Source organism: Salmo trutta, chromosome 5 (assembly GCF_901001165.1).
Source record: "Salmo trutta chromosome 5, fSalTru1.1, whole genome shotgun sequence".
Classification (NCBI taxonomy): domain Eukaryota; kingdom Metazoa; phylum Chordata; class Actinopteri; order Salmoniformes; family Salmonidae; genus Salmo; species Salmo trutta.
In genome coordinates, this window is record NC_042961.1 from 49268296 (window position 1) to 49285858 (window position 17563).

Below are 17563 nucleotides of genomic sequence, written 5' to 3' on the forward strand. Positions count from 1 at the left end.
AGAAAAAATGTATGAAATGTATGCATTCACTACTGTAAGTCGCTCTGGATAAGAGCGTCTGCTAAATGACTAAAATGTAAAATGTAAATTTGACAGAGCTTGAATAATTTTTTTAATAATAATTGGCAAATGTTGCACAGTCCATGTGTGGAAAGCTCTTAAAGACTTACCCAGAAAGACTCAACAGTTGTAGTCGCTGCCAAATGTGATTGTACCATGTATTGACCCATGGGGTTGAGTATTTATCTAATCAAGAGATATTAGTGTTTATTTTATATATACAGTATATATGTAGATATTTATTGTAAAACATTGTTTTTTTTACAAATGTTAGATTGTTTCTTTCACTTTGACGTTACAGAGTATTTTGTGTGGATAATTTAAAAAAAAGGACAATTAAATGTATTTTAATCCCACTTTGTAACTCAATTAAATGTGGAAAAAATCAAGGGATGTGAATACTTTCTGTAGTTGTCCTTAAAATATGCCCTCTATTATTAAGTTAATTGCTTTGCAATTTGCAATGTGGGAAAATATTTTAATCATTCAATTGACTGAAATTTCAAAGGATAAAACCTTTAATTCCTGCTGTAAATGTTTTTCTTTTCATTTGAAGGACTTTCATGATGCCAGTGATCAATTCCTTGACTTAAAACTTGGGGAAGATGAGGACACATCTCAGAGAGTACAAGCTGACGGTCTGGAGGTACAGCCAGCTCGACAGATGGAGGCTGCTGTAGAAGGTGCTTCAATCATATTAGAGAAATTTTGATCATTTACATATACTGAATCTGAATTATTGGCAACCTTAGAGTATACTTTATCATTTCATAAAACCAATATCCGTTTCTTTCCATTCACATGAAAACACTGCATCTGTATGCATATTAGGGAGTTGTAGTGATATTATGTTGTAACCAGTGGTGTAGTGGGGGATAAACACACATAAATTATTTGTATTTTGTTCAAGAGTTTACTCACCGATCATGGAAAAGTGCATAAAATATACGGAGCATTACTTTATTCACTGCGAACAGCCAAAAGCAGTTACCAACCATTTTCTTTACCACTACATTAGTGGTTGTATTTGATAATAACCGTCACTGGTTGTATCTGTTTTTCACTGCTAGCATAACAACAGTAGGGATGATGCAGTATAATAGCATTTATTTATAACCTTTTCATGCCTGAAAAGAGAGTTGTGTTGATAACTCTTCAATATGTATAGTCATTGTCATAAAAACTTGTTTTATTAAATTAAGAATTTCAAATATCATGGTATATCCCTGTGTGTAACAATGTCAAAATGATAATTTCATTTAGTTTAATAACACAAAGCTTTTTCATTGTTATAATAGGCCTACAATTTATTTCCTAAAAAAATGAACACTCACACAAGTAATCAAATACTAACGTCCATTCGGATATTCGAATACCTGCGCCAATTCCTAGCTGCTATAATTCTTTTCCCAAAAATTAAACATAATTTATAACATATCTTTTTGCTCTCTCCCACAGAGCTCTCCTCCCCTGGATATATAACATTTCACTATGTTGGTAGTGACTCTGTTTCTCTGAGCTGGCTTCCTTTTGACCCGGCACAGAGGTATGAATTGACCTACTCCTGCCACACCCAGAGAGAGATCCTGTCCATCCAAGGATTCAACAGCACTGAAGTGGAAGGTTTGTACCCGGGGACAGACTACACTTTCAGCGTCACATCGGTCACTGACAATAGGAATCAGAGAGCGTCGGTCACAATGTCCATGTATACAAGTAAGTACATTGATTCATACATGTCCTCTTGCATTACAGGGAGAATTATGTTTCACTTGTGTTTTCATTATTCCAGTTATTATTGAATTGGGTCCTTTTTTGTCCTTTTTGCAGAACCTGTGCCACCGGAAAAGATAAAGATAGATCATGTCAGCAGTGAATCAGTGTCTCTGAGTTGGGACAAACGTGTTGGTAATCCTGAGGCATGTCTCGTGGCCTGTTCCTGTGATGGAGAGGAAGTCCAGAAGATAACAACTGTATCCAACACCCTGACGTTCTCCCGTCTGAGTCCAGGTGTCAAGTACTCCTTCCACGTCTCTACGGTGCTGAAGAACGGGACCCAAAGCAAGTCAGCTGTGACATATGCCCGCACAAGTGAGTGTATTAAGAATTTTCACTGTGTTATTGTGACAGGAAGATGTTTTCCAATGGATTGATTGTCAACCAAGGAGGTCCAATCTGAAAACCTTCTCTTTCGTCTACAGAAACCCACCTGGAGAGCTTGCTGCTGGACCTGGGGTTGGAGCAACACTACACAGAGAAGCTCACCCTGAGCAACGTGCTGCAGATTGATGAGAAGACCGTCACAGATGAACCCACTCAGACTCTCTCAGCCCTACCATGGTCTTTTCTGAAGAGGTTAATGATGGTTAATGTAACAGCTAGAAGTGTGAAATGCACCTCATCAGGAGGCGAGGCAAGTTGTGATGCTTCATTTTGCAACATAGAGCTAGATCTGGAGAATCTGGTTGATAACCTGGATTCTAGTAATGTGGTGAACCCCTTAGACATTGTTACTGCTCTCTTTCTGTGCTCTAATGGTTTTCTGCAGCAAGAGATGGCATTGAAAATGTCAATGTGTCAGTTTTCTGTGCCCCTGCTTCTCCCCAATTGTGACACAAAACAGTGCACGCTCATGCTTTGGGCAATGCGAGACATTGTCAAGAAGTTTAGGCCTCATTCATTGGCAGACCCAAGAGGATTTGTTGAAGACAGGATTGTTCTCTCTGACCTCCCCATGGTCTCTTTTGTCAGATTGGGTGAGTGCTCTGTGTCCAAGTCGCAGATTCTGAACAAGCTTCTGAGTAATCCCCAACAGTATCACGATACATTTGTCCACCACGACATGGAATGCGGTGATAGTCCAAGGAGGATATCCAATGGATTGGTTGAGATAAGCTGGTACCTCCCATGTGGGAAAAGAAACATTGATATTTTTGGTGAAGCTGTTGCTGTAACCAATCTGAGAGGGGACATCAGTTCTTTTGAAACACAATATTCCTTTCTTTGCCAGACCTCTGCAGCAGTCTTTGTGTTCTTTGACAACCTGGACAACAAGTACAAGCTACTGACCAGCCAACACACCAAGGCACAGCTGTTTCTGGTGGGTAACCCACAGAGCAAGAGATTCAGTATTGATGCTTTAAAGAAAACAGCAGCAGAGTTGAACTTGAAGAAAAGCAACATCATCCTGAAAACCAAACAGATGAATGATGCAGACTTTGTGAAGAACCTGAGAAATACAGTTTGGGAGGTCATCAAGAGTTCAAAGTCCAGAATGCCATTGGAGCAAATGGCTGAAGTGGCACACGAGCTTGGGATCTTTGTTGATGAGGACCGCCAAGAATGTCAGAGTGCCAAGCAAAATGCGGATGCAATCACATCAAAAATTCATGACACACCACAGTATAAGGAATCACAGCTTCCCTTGCAAGGACAGATCTGGAAGGAGCTGGCACGTCTAGAGAAGGAGGAATGCAGACTGCGGAAAGCTGGTGACAAGAACATTGAGACGTACAAAAGTGAACTCCAAACATACAAAATCCAACTTAGGGAACAGCAAAGGAGTTATGACATGTCAGAGGCAATGACCTGCTTCATAAATGCAATATCAAGCACAGGGCTAGAGAGGTCCTACTTCTTGAAATGGATGCGTATGAATCTGGACAATCTGTCTCGTAAAAACCTTTCTGGCCTTAGGGACCTATACAAAGAAAAGTCTCAGAATTTGTCTGAAAATCAAGATGAAATTGCATATATTGATAGACAGATTTCAAACAGTTCTTTGGGAACCGAACATTTCCTGCGGGAAATGGGTCAACTGTACGAATCTTCAGTCTTATTGGGAGAAACTGAAGAGTCACGGCAACAACTGCAGCACCTGCCCAAACTATGTGCTGAGCTGCTTCTGGATGGGTTTCCTCTGGAGCTGGTGGACGGAGACGCGTCCAACATACCTCTGAGATGGGTGAGTGATGTGCTGCATCAGCTCAATGTCTTAGTGCAGCCGAAGAACAAGATCCTGGTGGTAACCGTTCTAGGTGTTCAGAGCACAGGAAAGTCCACTCTACTGAATACAATGTTTGGAGTGCAGTTCGCAGTCAGTAGCGGCAGATGCACAAGAGGTGCCTTCTTGCTTCTCATCAAAGTCAAAGAGGACTTCAAGAAAGAGCTGAAGTGCGACTTTGTAGTGATCATCGATACAGAAGGGCTGAAGTCGCCAGAGCTGGCACAGCTGGATGACAGCTTTGAGCACGACAACGAGCTAGCCACACTTGTTGTCGGGCTGAGTGATGTAACAATAATAAACATTGCCATGGAGAACTCAACCGAGATGAAGGACATCCTTCAAATTGTTGTCCATGCTTTTCTACGGATGAAAGAGGTGGGAAAGAAACCCAAGTGTCAGTTCGTCCACCAGAATGTGGCAGATGTTTCGGCACACGACAAGAACATGAGAGACCGAAAACTACTGTTGGAGCAATTGAACGAGATGACCCAGGCAGCAGCCAGCATGGAAAACAAAGAAGAGAACAAGATCTTCACTGATGTAATGGAGTACAACCCAGAGACTGGTAACTGGTACATCCCTGGACTTTGGCACGGTAACCCTCCAATGGCACCTGTCAACGCTGGGTACAGCGAGTCCGTCTACGAGTTTAAAAAAAACATGATTGAAGTCTTAGAGAAATGTGAGGCCTCCGGAAACAACATAACAGAGTTTCTGGAGTGGACAAAAAGCTTGTGGAATGCTGTGAAGTATGAAAACTTCATCTTCAGCTTCAGAAACAGCCTGGTAGCTGATGCCTACATGAAGTTGTGCACTGAGTTCAACAAATGGGAATGGTCATTCAGAAAGCACATGTATACTTGGGTAACAAATGCTGAAACAAGGATCTCCAACTTTGGGACAATCACTGTGAAAGCTCCGTCATCAGATATGAAAGACTTGATATACAAATTGAAAAATGATGCTTCCCTAGAGCTTTCCAAATGGGAGAAGACCATTCTTGACAACTTGACAAAGTATTATGAACAGACAGAAGGCCATGTGCATCTAGTGGAGGGGTACAGAGAGGTCTTCTCCAACAGTGCAAAAAGCCTTCGACGAGAAATTGAGAACTCAGTGCTGAATCAAGTGGAAGCATCTGCTGAGATCAGACAGGGAATGAACAATCTGGACACAATAAAGAAGACCCACACAGCAAGACTGGAAGAGAATGTTCTGGGATTAATTGAGAAATGCAGGAAGAGCAAATCTGAGAAGTCGGATCAGGAACTAGAGAGAGATTTTGATCAGATGTGGCATGAAACTGTGCAGAAGTTGTCCTTCCCAGGATTGAAGAAGAAAAACATTACTGGAAAGATTTTTCGCCAGCTCCGTTCAAACATGAACCAAAAGGGAAGTTCTGTGAATGAAAAGATATGTAGAGTAAGGCTGGAACAATGTGGAAAAGAGCCATTCAAAGTGCCTTCTGATGGGTTTGTAGGGAAAGTAAAACAATGGCTTCACTTGGATGAACACACACAGAAAACCCAGTTGATGGCTGACAATCTCATAGAGACTTGCAGACAATTTGTGTTGGAGAAGGTGGAAAGGGAAACAGATTACCATGACAATTATATTCTGGAAATCCTAGACATGATTGACGAAAGATTAAAAGCCAGCAAAGATCTTGAGACTGATGTCAAATTTGAAGTCTCACTAAAACTACATATCTGTGGAGATGCAGCCAGAAACTTTCAGCAAATGCATGAACAGTTCATTCAAGTCAATGACCCACGCCGATGCCTTAATCAGTACAAATTCAAGTACTGCTCTGACTTCAAGGACGTGTTCAATGAACGAGACCAGTGTCAGAAGAAAGCAGAAGAATTCACATGCCTCTGCCTCAGACCTGCAGTGGAAGAAAGTGTTGCCCATTCATTGGGTCCAGATATCGTTGATGAAATGCTGACAGGAAAAAATGCCCTTCAATTCAGCACTCGTGCATTTTTCCAGTACTCAATCTTGAAACATTTGCTTTCAGAATTCAGCTTTGAGAACTATGTCAGCTACATTTGTTATTATAAAGAGTTTGTCAAGAATTGGATATTTGGTGAAATCAGGGAGCGCTTTTCAAAGGGGCAAAAAATGTTTGAGTTGGAAGCCAAGCATCTGAAAGCAATTGTCATGAAAATAATGGATGCTATCACAAAGGCCCAAACCAACAAAAACAGCAACTTTGAGGACTTCATTCAGAATATTTGCAAGGAGCTTGGAGATACACTGGTCATTCCCAAGGATGCTCTGAGTGCCTTCATGATCCTCAATAATGCAGAACAAGAGCAGTTTGCCCACTGGCTCAAAACATCTGTTGAAGAAATGGAACAATCTCTGAGGACCAAGTTCCAAGAGGGAGTGGATGTACAGAGGAAACTGGAACAATTGAGGATTAAACCACAGAATGTAATTTTCAAAAGAGTGTTCGGCTGTGGGAAGCAGTGTCCATTCTGCAAGGCACCGTGCGAAGCAGGAGGAGATGCCCACACAGACCACTGTGCCTCAATACACAGACCACAGGGACTTGGTCGATACAGGTTTGATGGTTCAAAGGAACTCGTGACTGATATCTGCTCCTCCTCTGTGTTCAGTGAGAGTTCTTTCAGATGCTATGAGACAAATGGAAAATACCACCCTTTCAAAAAGTACAGAGACATTTTTCCTAACTGGCATATCCCGGCCGATCCTAGCATCGAGGCCTCAGACTACTGGAAATATGTGATGGCAAAATTCAATAAGGAGTTTGCCAAAGAGTATAACGCACTCCCAGCAATAACACCCCAAGCATGGAAATGTATCACTAAGGAACAGGCAGAAAAAAGCCTCAAAGAGTCTTTTAGCATCAAGTGAGAGCCTCTACCTCAAAGAGGAATTGTAACATAAGGAGTAATGATGTCGGGCTGTAGTCTATCAAAAGACATTACCTGCAGAATAAATGTCAGATTTATTGTCAGATTTCCATTATGAATGATTCTGAATCTGTTTATGTATGTTTTCACAATCAAGACATGGTCCTTGCCATCTGCTTCATGAGCAGAATATTCTCCAAATTGAAGAGCCATGGAATGGGGGCTGGAATGATAATCTGTTTTACACTGTGCCTCAACTACTTGTCACTTACTCTGTTTTTGCATAGTTTGATAGCAATTCTCAAAAGATACATCACTCCTTAAACTTGATGTGTCTACTTGGTAGGCACTGACAACAATACTTTTCCAATACTTTAAAGGGGCAATCAGCAGTTGCTACATCAATTTCTGGACTTAGAAATTAATCATCATATGTAACCATTGATTCTTGAAGAATATACAGTAACTTATAAATGCCTCATAAGTTTAGTTCAACTGTCGTACCCCATCAAAACCCCAAATTTAAGCTTGTTTTACTTCAACGTTTGTAAACAAAAGAACATTTAAACAAACACTATATAGCCTCAAACTTAAAAGTATAGTTTTTATATCATGGTTGGTCAGTTCTTGCATCCATAGCTCTGTCTATGAATTTCAGTGATTACATTTCTCCAGCCCCATCCCTCAGCTTTTTACCAAACCAGGGGCGGGGACACACTTTGTTATTTTTTTTACTGCTGATTGCCACTTTAAACTGCAGACTATTGCCTCTTGAAGTCAACACATTTTTTTGAGAATCTACTACATTACATTATTGGTCATGTTTACAGAGAATATTTCTTATCTAATTTTGTTTTGTATTTGTACAAGCAGTCATTTGATGTTTGGGTTCTTACATGGTGAATGGGATTTATATTTCATGTTTCTGTAACATTCATTGGGTTTGATAAAATCAAGCATTGGTCTGACTTTTTTTTTTTACTTACACTTAAGTGATTTAGGAAATTGTTGAGAAACAATTACATTTGAAAATGGTGGTGTTCTCCGAGACTATAATAGTTTTCAAAACTTTTTACTTTCCAAAGAGACTTTGAGATTAAATATTCTATTGCGTTATTGTCCCTTTGAAATATCATTAATATTTGTAGTAGCTTAACATTTAGATTAGATTGTGTACTTACAATACTGTAACGTTAAGTACACACACACAATCATCCTGATAACGCTCACTGTATAAGTAGTTCCCACCAAATATATTCCATAATCAACTAATCACTTTATATAATATATCAATGAAAAATAATCTTTACAGTCCTTGAACTGGTCCAGTTTTTTGACGTGTTGCAGTCAACACTCTGCTATGAATGTCTTTTAACAAAGTAGGCTACACCAACTGTAGTAAAAGGTCCTATGTAAAATGTATTCAATGATTATATATTTAGAGAATAATAGGTTCCATTGAATACAACACAAAAGCTGATGTAATAAATGTACTGGACTACCAGTTCAATATTACAAAATCAAGTAGCTGTTTATTGCAGTGGTAGCACAAACAACATAGCACAGTCATGAGAGAATGAAAACACAAGGCTGACAACTTGAGTTTCATTCATCAAATTTCCTGTGAGAAGTATATTGTAATTGTACTTAAACCTTTTTTTACATTTAAGTAAACCATTACCTTCAGAAATATTTTGGATATACTTGATGTTTGGATTTTCTTGTTGTTGGTTTGTTTCTTTAAATGACCGAAGTAAAATGCTTTCTGGTTCAGATTCAGAGCAAAAGGTTAAAAATGGTATGCATTAAATGGGAGTCCCTCCTCTTATTGTATATTCCCTACTCTTATATGGTGTGTTTATAAAATCCTCATTGGTAATTCCAAAAAGTCAAAAGTACCGAAGAGATCGTTTTGTGAAAACACAAATTAAGTTTGTCCAGAATAATAATTAATGAGTACAAAATCACTTTTTCCAAGACATGATTTTGAAGCTTCAAATGCTTAGTCTTTTATTTGCAAATTATCAAATGACCAAACATTAACAGGTCTTTCACATTTGAATATTGATAAAGTAAGATAATTCAACGATATGTAAGGTATGTAGCATATTAATATTCTTCCAAATCAACAGAAATATGGCATTATATTTCACATTCATGGAAAATAAATACCGGCAATGAATGCTAATGTTAGCAGCATCACTTACACAAAACTTGTTAGCAGTAACAAGAAGGGCTTACCAAGAAAAACTTTCAAAAGGACTAATTTGAGGCAGAAAGGCGTTGGAGAACTCAATAAAACAAATGTAGAGGTTGATTTATTTATTTAGCTTACTTTAATCCATTGTACTGGAGGAGAACATGTGACTGTCGTTTCGACGTCCAGCTGACGTCTTCCTCAGAATGACCTGACCATTGCACTTAGCTCTTATTTATAGCCTAGTTGCCCATTGAGTCAACAATGTAAGAAAATAATACAATTCAAGGTAAACAACAAATTATAGCACAAAAAAATAGTAAGAGAAATCATGTCTCTTAGGCCACGACAAAATAAATTATAAACTGGGTGGTTCGAGCCCTGAATGCTGATTAGCTGTCAGCCGTGGTATATCAGACCGTATACCACGGGTATGACAATACATGTATTTTTACTGCTCGTTATGTTGGTAACCATTTTATAATAGCAATAAGGCCCCTCGGGAGTTTTTGGTATATGACCAATATACCACAGCTAAGGGCTGTATCCAGGCACTCCGCATTGTGCCATGCATAAGAACAGCCCTTAGCCGTAGTGTATTGGCCATATACCACACCCCCTTGTGCCTTATTGCTTAAGTATATACATAGGTGATATGTGAAAACGGAGACACAGAGACCCAAACAAAATCAAGGCAACATTCTAGAACAAAAAAATAAGTGTTTAGCCCATTAGGATCCAGGGTGTCTAAGGGGTACTGCCAAAATGCCTCTGTTTTAGTTTACGTATTATGTCACTTCCTCTTGGTGAAATTTGGCTGTTTTCTATGGCTACAATGCGCAGGGAGGAAGGTGAGCCATGGTTGGTTTCTATGCAGTGGCGCGCAATATGAAAGAGGTCCTTGTTTTTATTACGAATAGCAGTCGTATGTTCTGTTAGCAGTAGCACTTATACAAACTTCAAACCTGGGCTCAGTACGATCTACCAGTCATCCATTATGCTAATGTCCTGCCCTGAGTCTTTATATTCAGATGATACATGGCAAGGTTGTTCAGATGGATTGAATCACAGTACAGTTGAGTTAGATGCTTGGCTTTGGTTAGGATTGGTCAGTCGGTGGGTAAGGTACTATGTATGTTTTTCTGCAGGGAGTCAGAAATAGCAAATAATAACAAGCAATAATGATAGTACATGAGTGCATAATTATGCTATAATATTAAGAAATGGCAATGTGAGTATACAATTTGTTGGAGCCAATTTGGGTGTATCTTGTATTATGGTCGTATTCGGGCAATTACACTCCAGACCATAAATGGTGGTGATAAACACACATCAAGGGATCTATAAACACACAGATGTTTGAATGTATGGCATGTGTGGATGGTGGGAGAGCTCACGGTTCTTACCACAATCAAACCGATGCAAATGAATGCGAGAAAACGCTAGAAACGCCAAACAAGATACAAAGGATCGCTACAGTCAACTCTACGGATCAACATTCATTCAAGGTAACCACTATTGCTATGTTTGAGGTGCATAAAGAACAAGTCTAATTGCTACCTTCCACTCACCTAGTGACATTGGCTACTTAGAAATCTTAGATTTCTCCAAAGCAAATTGTCATAACACAGTTATTAAACATTAATAGAAATATGCAAAATGCCTACGTGATTAAGTTATGCAAATATAGCAACAAGATAACAATATGAATGTCAAAAGTAGGATGCATTAACATGTGGTGTGGTAGGCCAATACTAGAACAGGCTAAATTGGCAGTGGTACTTAGTGTTTAACATGTGGGTCACACATCAAACAGTAGGTAAAGCTCATAAAGCTAGTAGGCAAACAAGCCAGCAGTATTAACTAAAGCAGGCCTTCATTTATATAAAAAAAACAAGTGCACGATAAGGGGTAAACAATGACGTGTCAATTAATAACTACATGTAGCATCATGAAAACTGACGAATGAATCAAAATGGCTGTTTAACTCAGTGTGATAAAATTGTGTTCTCACGTTTTCATTGACACATACTTTCTAGGATTGTTTTGGAGAGTTTCATCTGCATTTCTGGTGTGCTCACACCCAGAGGTGTCATGCCCATAGCGGGTACAAGGGCATGTGCCCCGTTAGATGTGTCCTGTTTTTTAAATTATTATTATTTCATTTTGTAATTCCAAAGAAATTTGCCATTTTACTGCCCCAGCATTCGGGGGTTAACTTCCCACTTCTGCCTGTCCACTTTCACTCCTTATCTATCTCTTCCTGTTTCTAATCTGTCTAAACAAAGCACAGAAACAATAAAGGTGCAATTTCAGATATAAATATTCACTATTGTCCCTATTCATGCTTTAACAAAGCGTTGTCCCACACAGGTTTTGCTAAAAAGCTGAGGGATGGGGCCGGAGAAATGTAACCACTCTCAAATTCATAGACAGCGCTGTGGATGCAAGGACTGACCATCCATGGCATAAAAATGATAGTTTTAACCATGTTTTACAGGGTTTATATACACAGTTTGTTACATTTTCTTTGTTTACAAACATTGGAGAAAGACAAGTTTAGATTTTGGATTCTGATGGTGTACTACAGTTCATAAGGCATTTATAAGTTATATTCTTCAAGAATCAATGGGTACATATCATTAATCCAAAAACTGATGTAGCTACTGCGGATTTCCCCTTTAAGATAAGTGGATTTAACATGAATTGAAGTCCTTGCTTTATTGATTCTATGTTAAGTCTACATATCTCAAGTCTGAATCGGGCCCCACGTGCTCAGTGTAACAAGGGCGGTTTGGAACAACAGTGCAGTCCTGAAGACTGGCTAAGTGGACTAAGGCATTGTATTGACAAGAAGGAGACCCGGGTTCACATCCACCTCCTCACATGAATACCAGTAAAGAAGTACCCGTTTACACATGTTACCTCTGCTATAACTTACATAGCCCTACACATATTGATTGTAACATTATTTATAATCTCACAATGGGCCTGGCAATTGTGGCCTATAATAAGTGACCAAGTCTACCCTTAAAGTATTTATTTCCCAGTGTCTTCTTTAAAACTGAAAGTCAATAATCAATATTTATGCAATAAACCAATTATAAATTGAAAACATCCTGTTTGAATGAGACACAGTCTGCCAAAACATTAATTTTGTGTTTTGGTGCTTCCTTTTACATGCACTGAAACACCAAATAGTGTTTTCACGACACTCTCTTAAAAACAAAATCATTCTGATTGAAGTACTTCCATTCTGTTTTGAAATGCACTACATGGCTCATCAAACATCTCATTTCAAAATCATGGGCATTAATGTGAAGTTGGTCCCCCCTTTGCTGCTATAACAGCCCCCACTCTTCTGGGAAGGCTTTCCACTAGATGTTGGAACATTGCTGTGGGGACTTGCTTCCAAGATCATTTGTGAGGTCGGGCACTGATGTTGGCCGATTAGGCCTGGTTCGCAGTCTGCGTTCCAATTCATCCCAAAGGTGTTCGACGGGGTTGAGGTCAGGACTCTGTGCAGGCCAGTCAAGTTCTTCCAGAACGATCTCGACAAACATTTTCTGTACGGATCTCGCTTTGTGCATGGGGGCATTGTCATGCTGAAACAGGAATGGGTCTTCCCCAAACTGTTGCCCCAAAGTTGGAAGCACAGAATCATCTAGAATGTCATATGCTGTAGCATTACGATTTCCCTTCACTGGAACTAAGGATCCTAGCCCAAACCATTATTCCTCCTCCACCAAACTTTACAGTTGGCTTAATGCATTGGGGCAGGTAGCGTTCTCCTAGCATCCGCCAAACCCACATTTGTCCGTCGGGCTGCCAATTGGTGAAGCGTGATTCATCGCTCCAGAGTCCAATGGTGGCGAGCTTTACACAAATCCAGCCCACGCTTGGCATTGCGCATGGTGATCTTAGGCTTGTGTGTGACTGCTCGGCCATGGACCATTTCATGAATCTCCCGACGAACAGTTCTTGTGCTGACGTTGCTTCCAGAGGCAGTTTGTAACTCAATAGGAAGTGTTGCAACCGAGGACAGACGATTTTTACACTCTGCATGCTTCAGCACTCGTCGGTCCCGTTCTGTGAGTTTGTGTGGCCTACCACTTCGCGGCTGAGCCATTGTTTCTCCTAGACGTTACCACTTCACAATAACAGCACTTTCAGTCGACCAGGGCAGCTCTAGCAGGGCAGAAATTTTATGAACTGACTTGTTGGAAAGGTGGCATCCCATGACGGTGCCATGTTGAAAGACACTGAGTACGGGCCATTCTGCTGCAATGTTTGTCTATGGAGATTGCATGGTTGTGTGCTTAATTTTATACACCTGTCAGCAACGGGTGTAACTGAAATAGCCGAATCCACTAATTTGAAGGGGTGTACATTCAGCCATAGCCGTGGGTGCTGAGGGTGCACACTTTGAAAAAAAAAAATAATCATAATATTTATTTATATATATATATATATATACATGGAATCATGTAGTAACCAAAAAAGTGTTAAACAAATAAAAAATATATGTATATATATATAAAAAATATATGTGTATATATATATATATATATATATATATATATATATATACATATATATATATACATATATATATATATATATATATACATATATTTTTTATTTGTTTAACACTTTTTTGGTTAATAAAAAATATATGTATATATATATATATATACATAGACATATATTTTTTATTTGTTTAACACTTTTTTGGTTAATACATGATTCCATATGTGTTAAATAACATTGTGTTATTTCATAGTTTTGATGTTTTTACTATTATTCTACAATGTAGAAATTAATAAAAATAAAGAAAAACCCTTGAATGAGTAGGTGTGTCCAAACTTTTGACTGGTACTGTATATATATAAATATCACAAAAGTAGTGCACTGGGCCTTTAATAGACCTGCATTAGCGGATCCGTGTAGCCGTCTGTAGCGTAGGCCCCCCCAAAAAAAATTCTGGTGTAATTATATAATTTTGGCAAATGTATTTCAATTTACTTTACGCTACAGTGCTACCAAATCTTGTCCTATGCTTCGGTTACTCATCACATGAGGAATTGTATTTTATTGTTAGTCTGCAAATACTTTATTATAAAGGTGATTTTTTATTTGTCTCTCCCACCACCCATGTAGCACCTCCTCCTCAAAACAACTTCCCTACATGCTCCCAGACGTCCTTCCACACTTTACAGCAAAACAATACAATTAAAACACTACTTTTGACCAGAGCACCATTTTTCACATTTGCTTAAAACTTAAATGTTGAAGAAGTCAACATAAAGAAGATGTTGCTATTTTCAATGGCACAGATATATACACTGAGTGTACAAACAATGAATGAACAACTGCTCTTTCCATGACATACAGACAAGGTGAATCCAAGTGAAAGCTATGATCCCTTAGTGATGTCACTTTTTAAATCCACGTCAATCAGTGTAGATTACGGAAAAAAACTGGTTAAATAAGTATTTTTGTAGCCTTGAGACATGGATTGTGTGTGTGCCATTCAGAAGGTGAATGGGTAAGACAAAATATTTAAGTGCCTTTGAATGGGGCATGGTAGTTGGTGCCAGGCGCACCGGTTTGTGTCAAGAACTGCAGCGCTGCTGGGTTTTTCACGCTCAACAGTTTACCGTGTGAATCAAGAATGGTCAACCACCTAAAGGACAACAAGCAAATATTAGGAAGGTGTTCTTAATGTTTGTTAACTCAGTGTATATTAACCATTACACCAACTAGTCTGCTAAATGTTCATTCATGTTCCTGTTCATTCTTGAATCTGTCTCGCCCTACGCTGACTCGCCCAAACTCACCCTAATTTGGTATTTATCCGCTTGTGTTCCCATTTCAGTGAAACCGAAAGAAAGCACAGACGGACTGAACCAAATGACAACCAAATGATGCTCTAAATGTTTGTTTTTTCTCACATGAATGACATTCTAATAGCGTAGAATAAAGTTATATGTGAATGCAGGGAACTACTGAAAATGTGGTGGCATGAATGTTAGCTTATTAGGCACAATAAAAAACAGATAGTCAATCTTGCACATGGTTCATCCCAAAGGAAGACCCTGGAACATTTGATTATCCGTTGTCGTTTAGCTGGAGTGTGATCAAAAGGTGAGTTGTGTCGCAGGTGACTCAGGTTTATCAAACTCTTTCGTGGCTTAAATCACAAGGCAAATTAAGAAGTTGTAATCTTTATTTTAAGTAAATCTATCACAGAAGCACATTCCATACTAAGCATGCTATACTATAGCCTACGAATGCAAATGTTTGATATAATCTAATTATTTTATTGACGTCCATTGTGTTCCAGACATTTTCTGAAAATGAAGTGTCTTCGATGTCACACGCTTTGTGAGGAGGGACAGACGTTTTGTTTGAGATGCAACGCAGTCGTCGAGGGAGAGCGAGGTAGGTACTGTTTTTTAGAAGAGTCCTAGTGAGTCAGTCTTGTCTGCCTTATTTTTTATTCAGTATTGTTAAAATACACACTGTATTCATTCGAACAACAATCTCTTCACATCCACAAGTAGATTGAATACATTTACAAATCAAATAAAAAACAATGCATCAATTGTAGAAAAGGGAGGCATTATTAGCCTTCTAGGAAGTTAAGTGTTAGCAATTTCCTCATTTTCTTGGCTTTGTTTTTGATACATTATTTACAATGTATCTATCAAACACATGACAATTGAGCTTTTATTCATTTCATTTTATGAATATTATATTTTACCTGTCTATATATAACCCTTTTATTACATGATAGTCTATCAAACAAGTGACAATTGGGCTTTTGATTATTCATTTTATGAATATTACATTTTGCCTATAATATTCATCAAATGAAATGGAATGATCAAAAGCACAATTGTCACGTTTGATAGACTTTAAAAAGTACTGTCATTATTTACAAAGTATCAATAACAATAAAGCCAAGAAAATGATAAAATACACTTTTTAACTGGCTTAAATCACAGGGTACTCTGCTTTTAATAGAGGAAGTAAAATCTGGTGCCTAAATATTTGCCTTGCTAATGTTTTAATGGCTCGCCTCATGATTTCAGGGAAGTTTATAGGCCCTGTCCACTATTGCTTAGGGATGTTCATGTTTGGTAACCGATAAACAGGTAGAACATGTCGTTAAGTTTTGATCTAGGAACCAAATATCTGCACCATCAACACCGTTGCATTGTGAGAAGGTATTAACCGTGGAAGATGTTAACCAATGTTCACAGTTAGCCAGTGTTATATAAATGCAAGCTGAAAAGTCCCAGTGGCCTCGCCTTGGCATCAATTCAGAGCAGCTGCACTGATGCCATGGCCCAGTGAGTCACTGGAGCCGGGCCGTGGTGGTAGAAACACAAAAGTCTGAGCCTTTTTGGTAAAACACTGGGGTAAATCATCAGTGGAAATTCTCCATTAGTGCTTTTTCTCTTTGCTGCGATATAACAGAAAATAAATAATCGGATCATGTTTCACCGTCATTTTAATGTGCTGGAATATTAATTGGCATTGTAACATGAGCTCATCTATTATCCCAAACGTATTTCAGACCCAGGCAGTCTGAAAGATGTGGCTGTTGACCGAGGTAGGAGTAGGACAGCTGAAGACACCCCCCTGCCAATGGATTGTTCCTCAGATGAAGAGGTAGGGTGTGCTTTTGTGCTTTCACACTTGTAAACAGGCCCGGGAGGATGAAACTTCCAGGTTTTAGCAGATAGAGATGTGCAGGGCCGGCGTTACGGATGGGCCTTAGGGGGCTTGGCCCGCCCTACCGTATCTCCTTCCAAATAAAATATTGAACTATTGATCATTTATTTGACCGAGACGTGCACTGACAGAAAGACACATCGATCTTAGATAAAGCCTCCAAGTGAGCGAAACTGCGCCCCCTGTCTCAGTATGTGTAGATCATATATCTGATGTTGTGTGGACAAAAAGAGTATGGCATGTCATGGACTACATATTTAAGACAGAGGGGCACTGTTTTCCGGTGAGAGGAGAGAGGAAGAGGCTGAGTGAGAGGGCTCACTCTCGTCAAAATCTGTCCAGAATAAGCCCAATGCATTTCTATTGGCATAATATGCACATATAAGCTTGTTGCCTGCCTTCCCGCCTTTGGGACAATGATTCCATTGTTAGGGTGGAGACATGAGCATCTCATCATCATATAAAGATCTCTGGTTTCAGCCACTTGCGAATTGGAAAGGAAAGTTGGCTGGTGCAGAGTGCACTGTTCGGATGCTGGCTTCCCCAAAAGTCAATTGATGTTTTTGCCAAAGTTATACAATTACTGTCTAAATAAAATCATTCAAAATACTTCAGCAGAGAGCTTGAATTAGCCACAGAGGATCTTCTTGAAAAAATAGCTGTGGATTGCCTATT

General features: G+C 39.1%; 1 protein-coding gene across 9 annotated transcripts in view; it reads left to right on the forward strand.

The window, feature by feature from the left end:
- Positions 1-17563, forward strand: part of LOC115194356 (receptor-type tyrosine-protein phosphatase eta-like) — a 54040-nt gene that overhangs the window by 21746 nt on the left and 14731 nt on the right. For 4 of the 9 annotated variants that reach the window (XM_029753994.1, XM_029754002.1, XM_029753993.1 and 1 more), the window contains 2 exons: positions 617-743; positions 1519-1776. The exons of 1 other annotated variant lie outside the window; for it this stretch is intronic. In XM_029753994.1, coding sequence (XP_029609854.1) covers positions 617-743; positions 1519-1776 — 385 coding nt within the window. Of the gene's footprint in view, positions 1-616; positions 744-1518; positions 1777-1890; positions 2152-2261; positions 7917-15080; positions 15293-15362; positions 15383-15419; positions 15590-16730; positions 16826-17563 lie in introns of those variants that run through there. 4 more of the 9 variants (XM_029754000.1, XM_029753996.1, XM_029753998.1 and 1 more) reach the window with 4 other exon arrangements.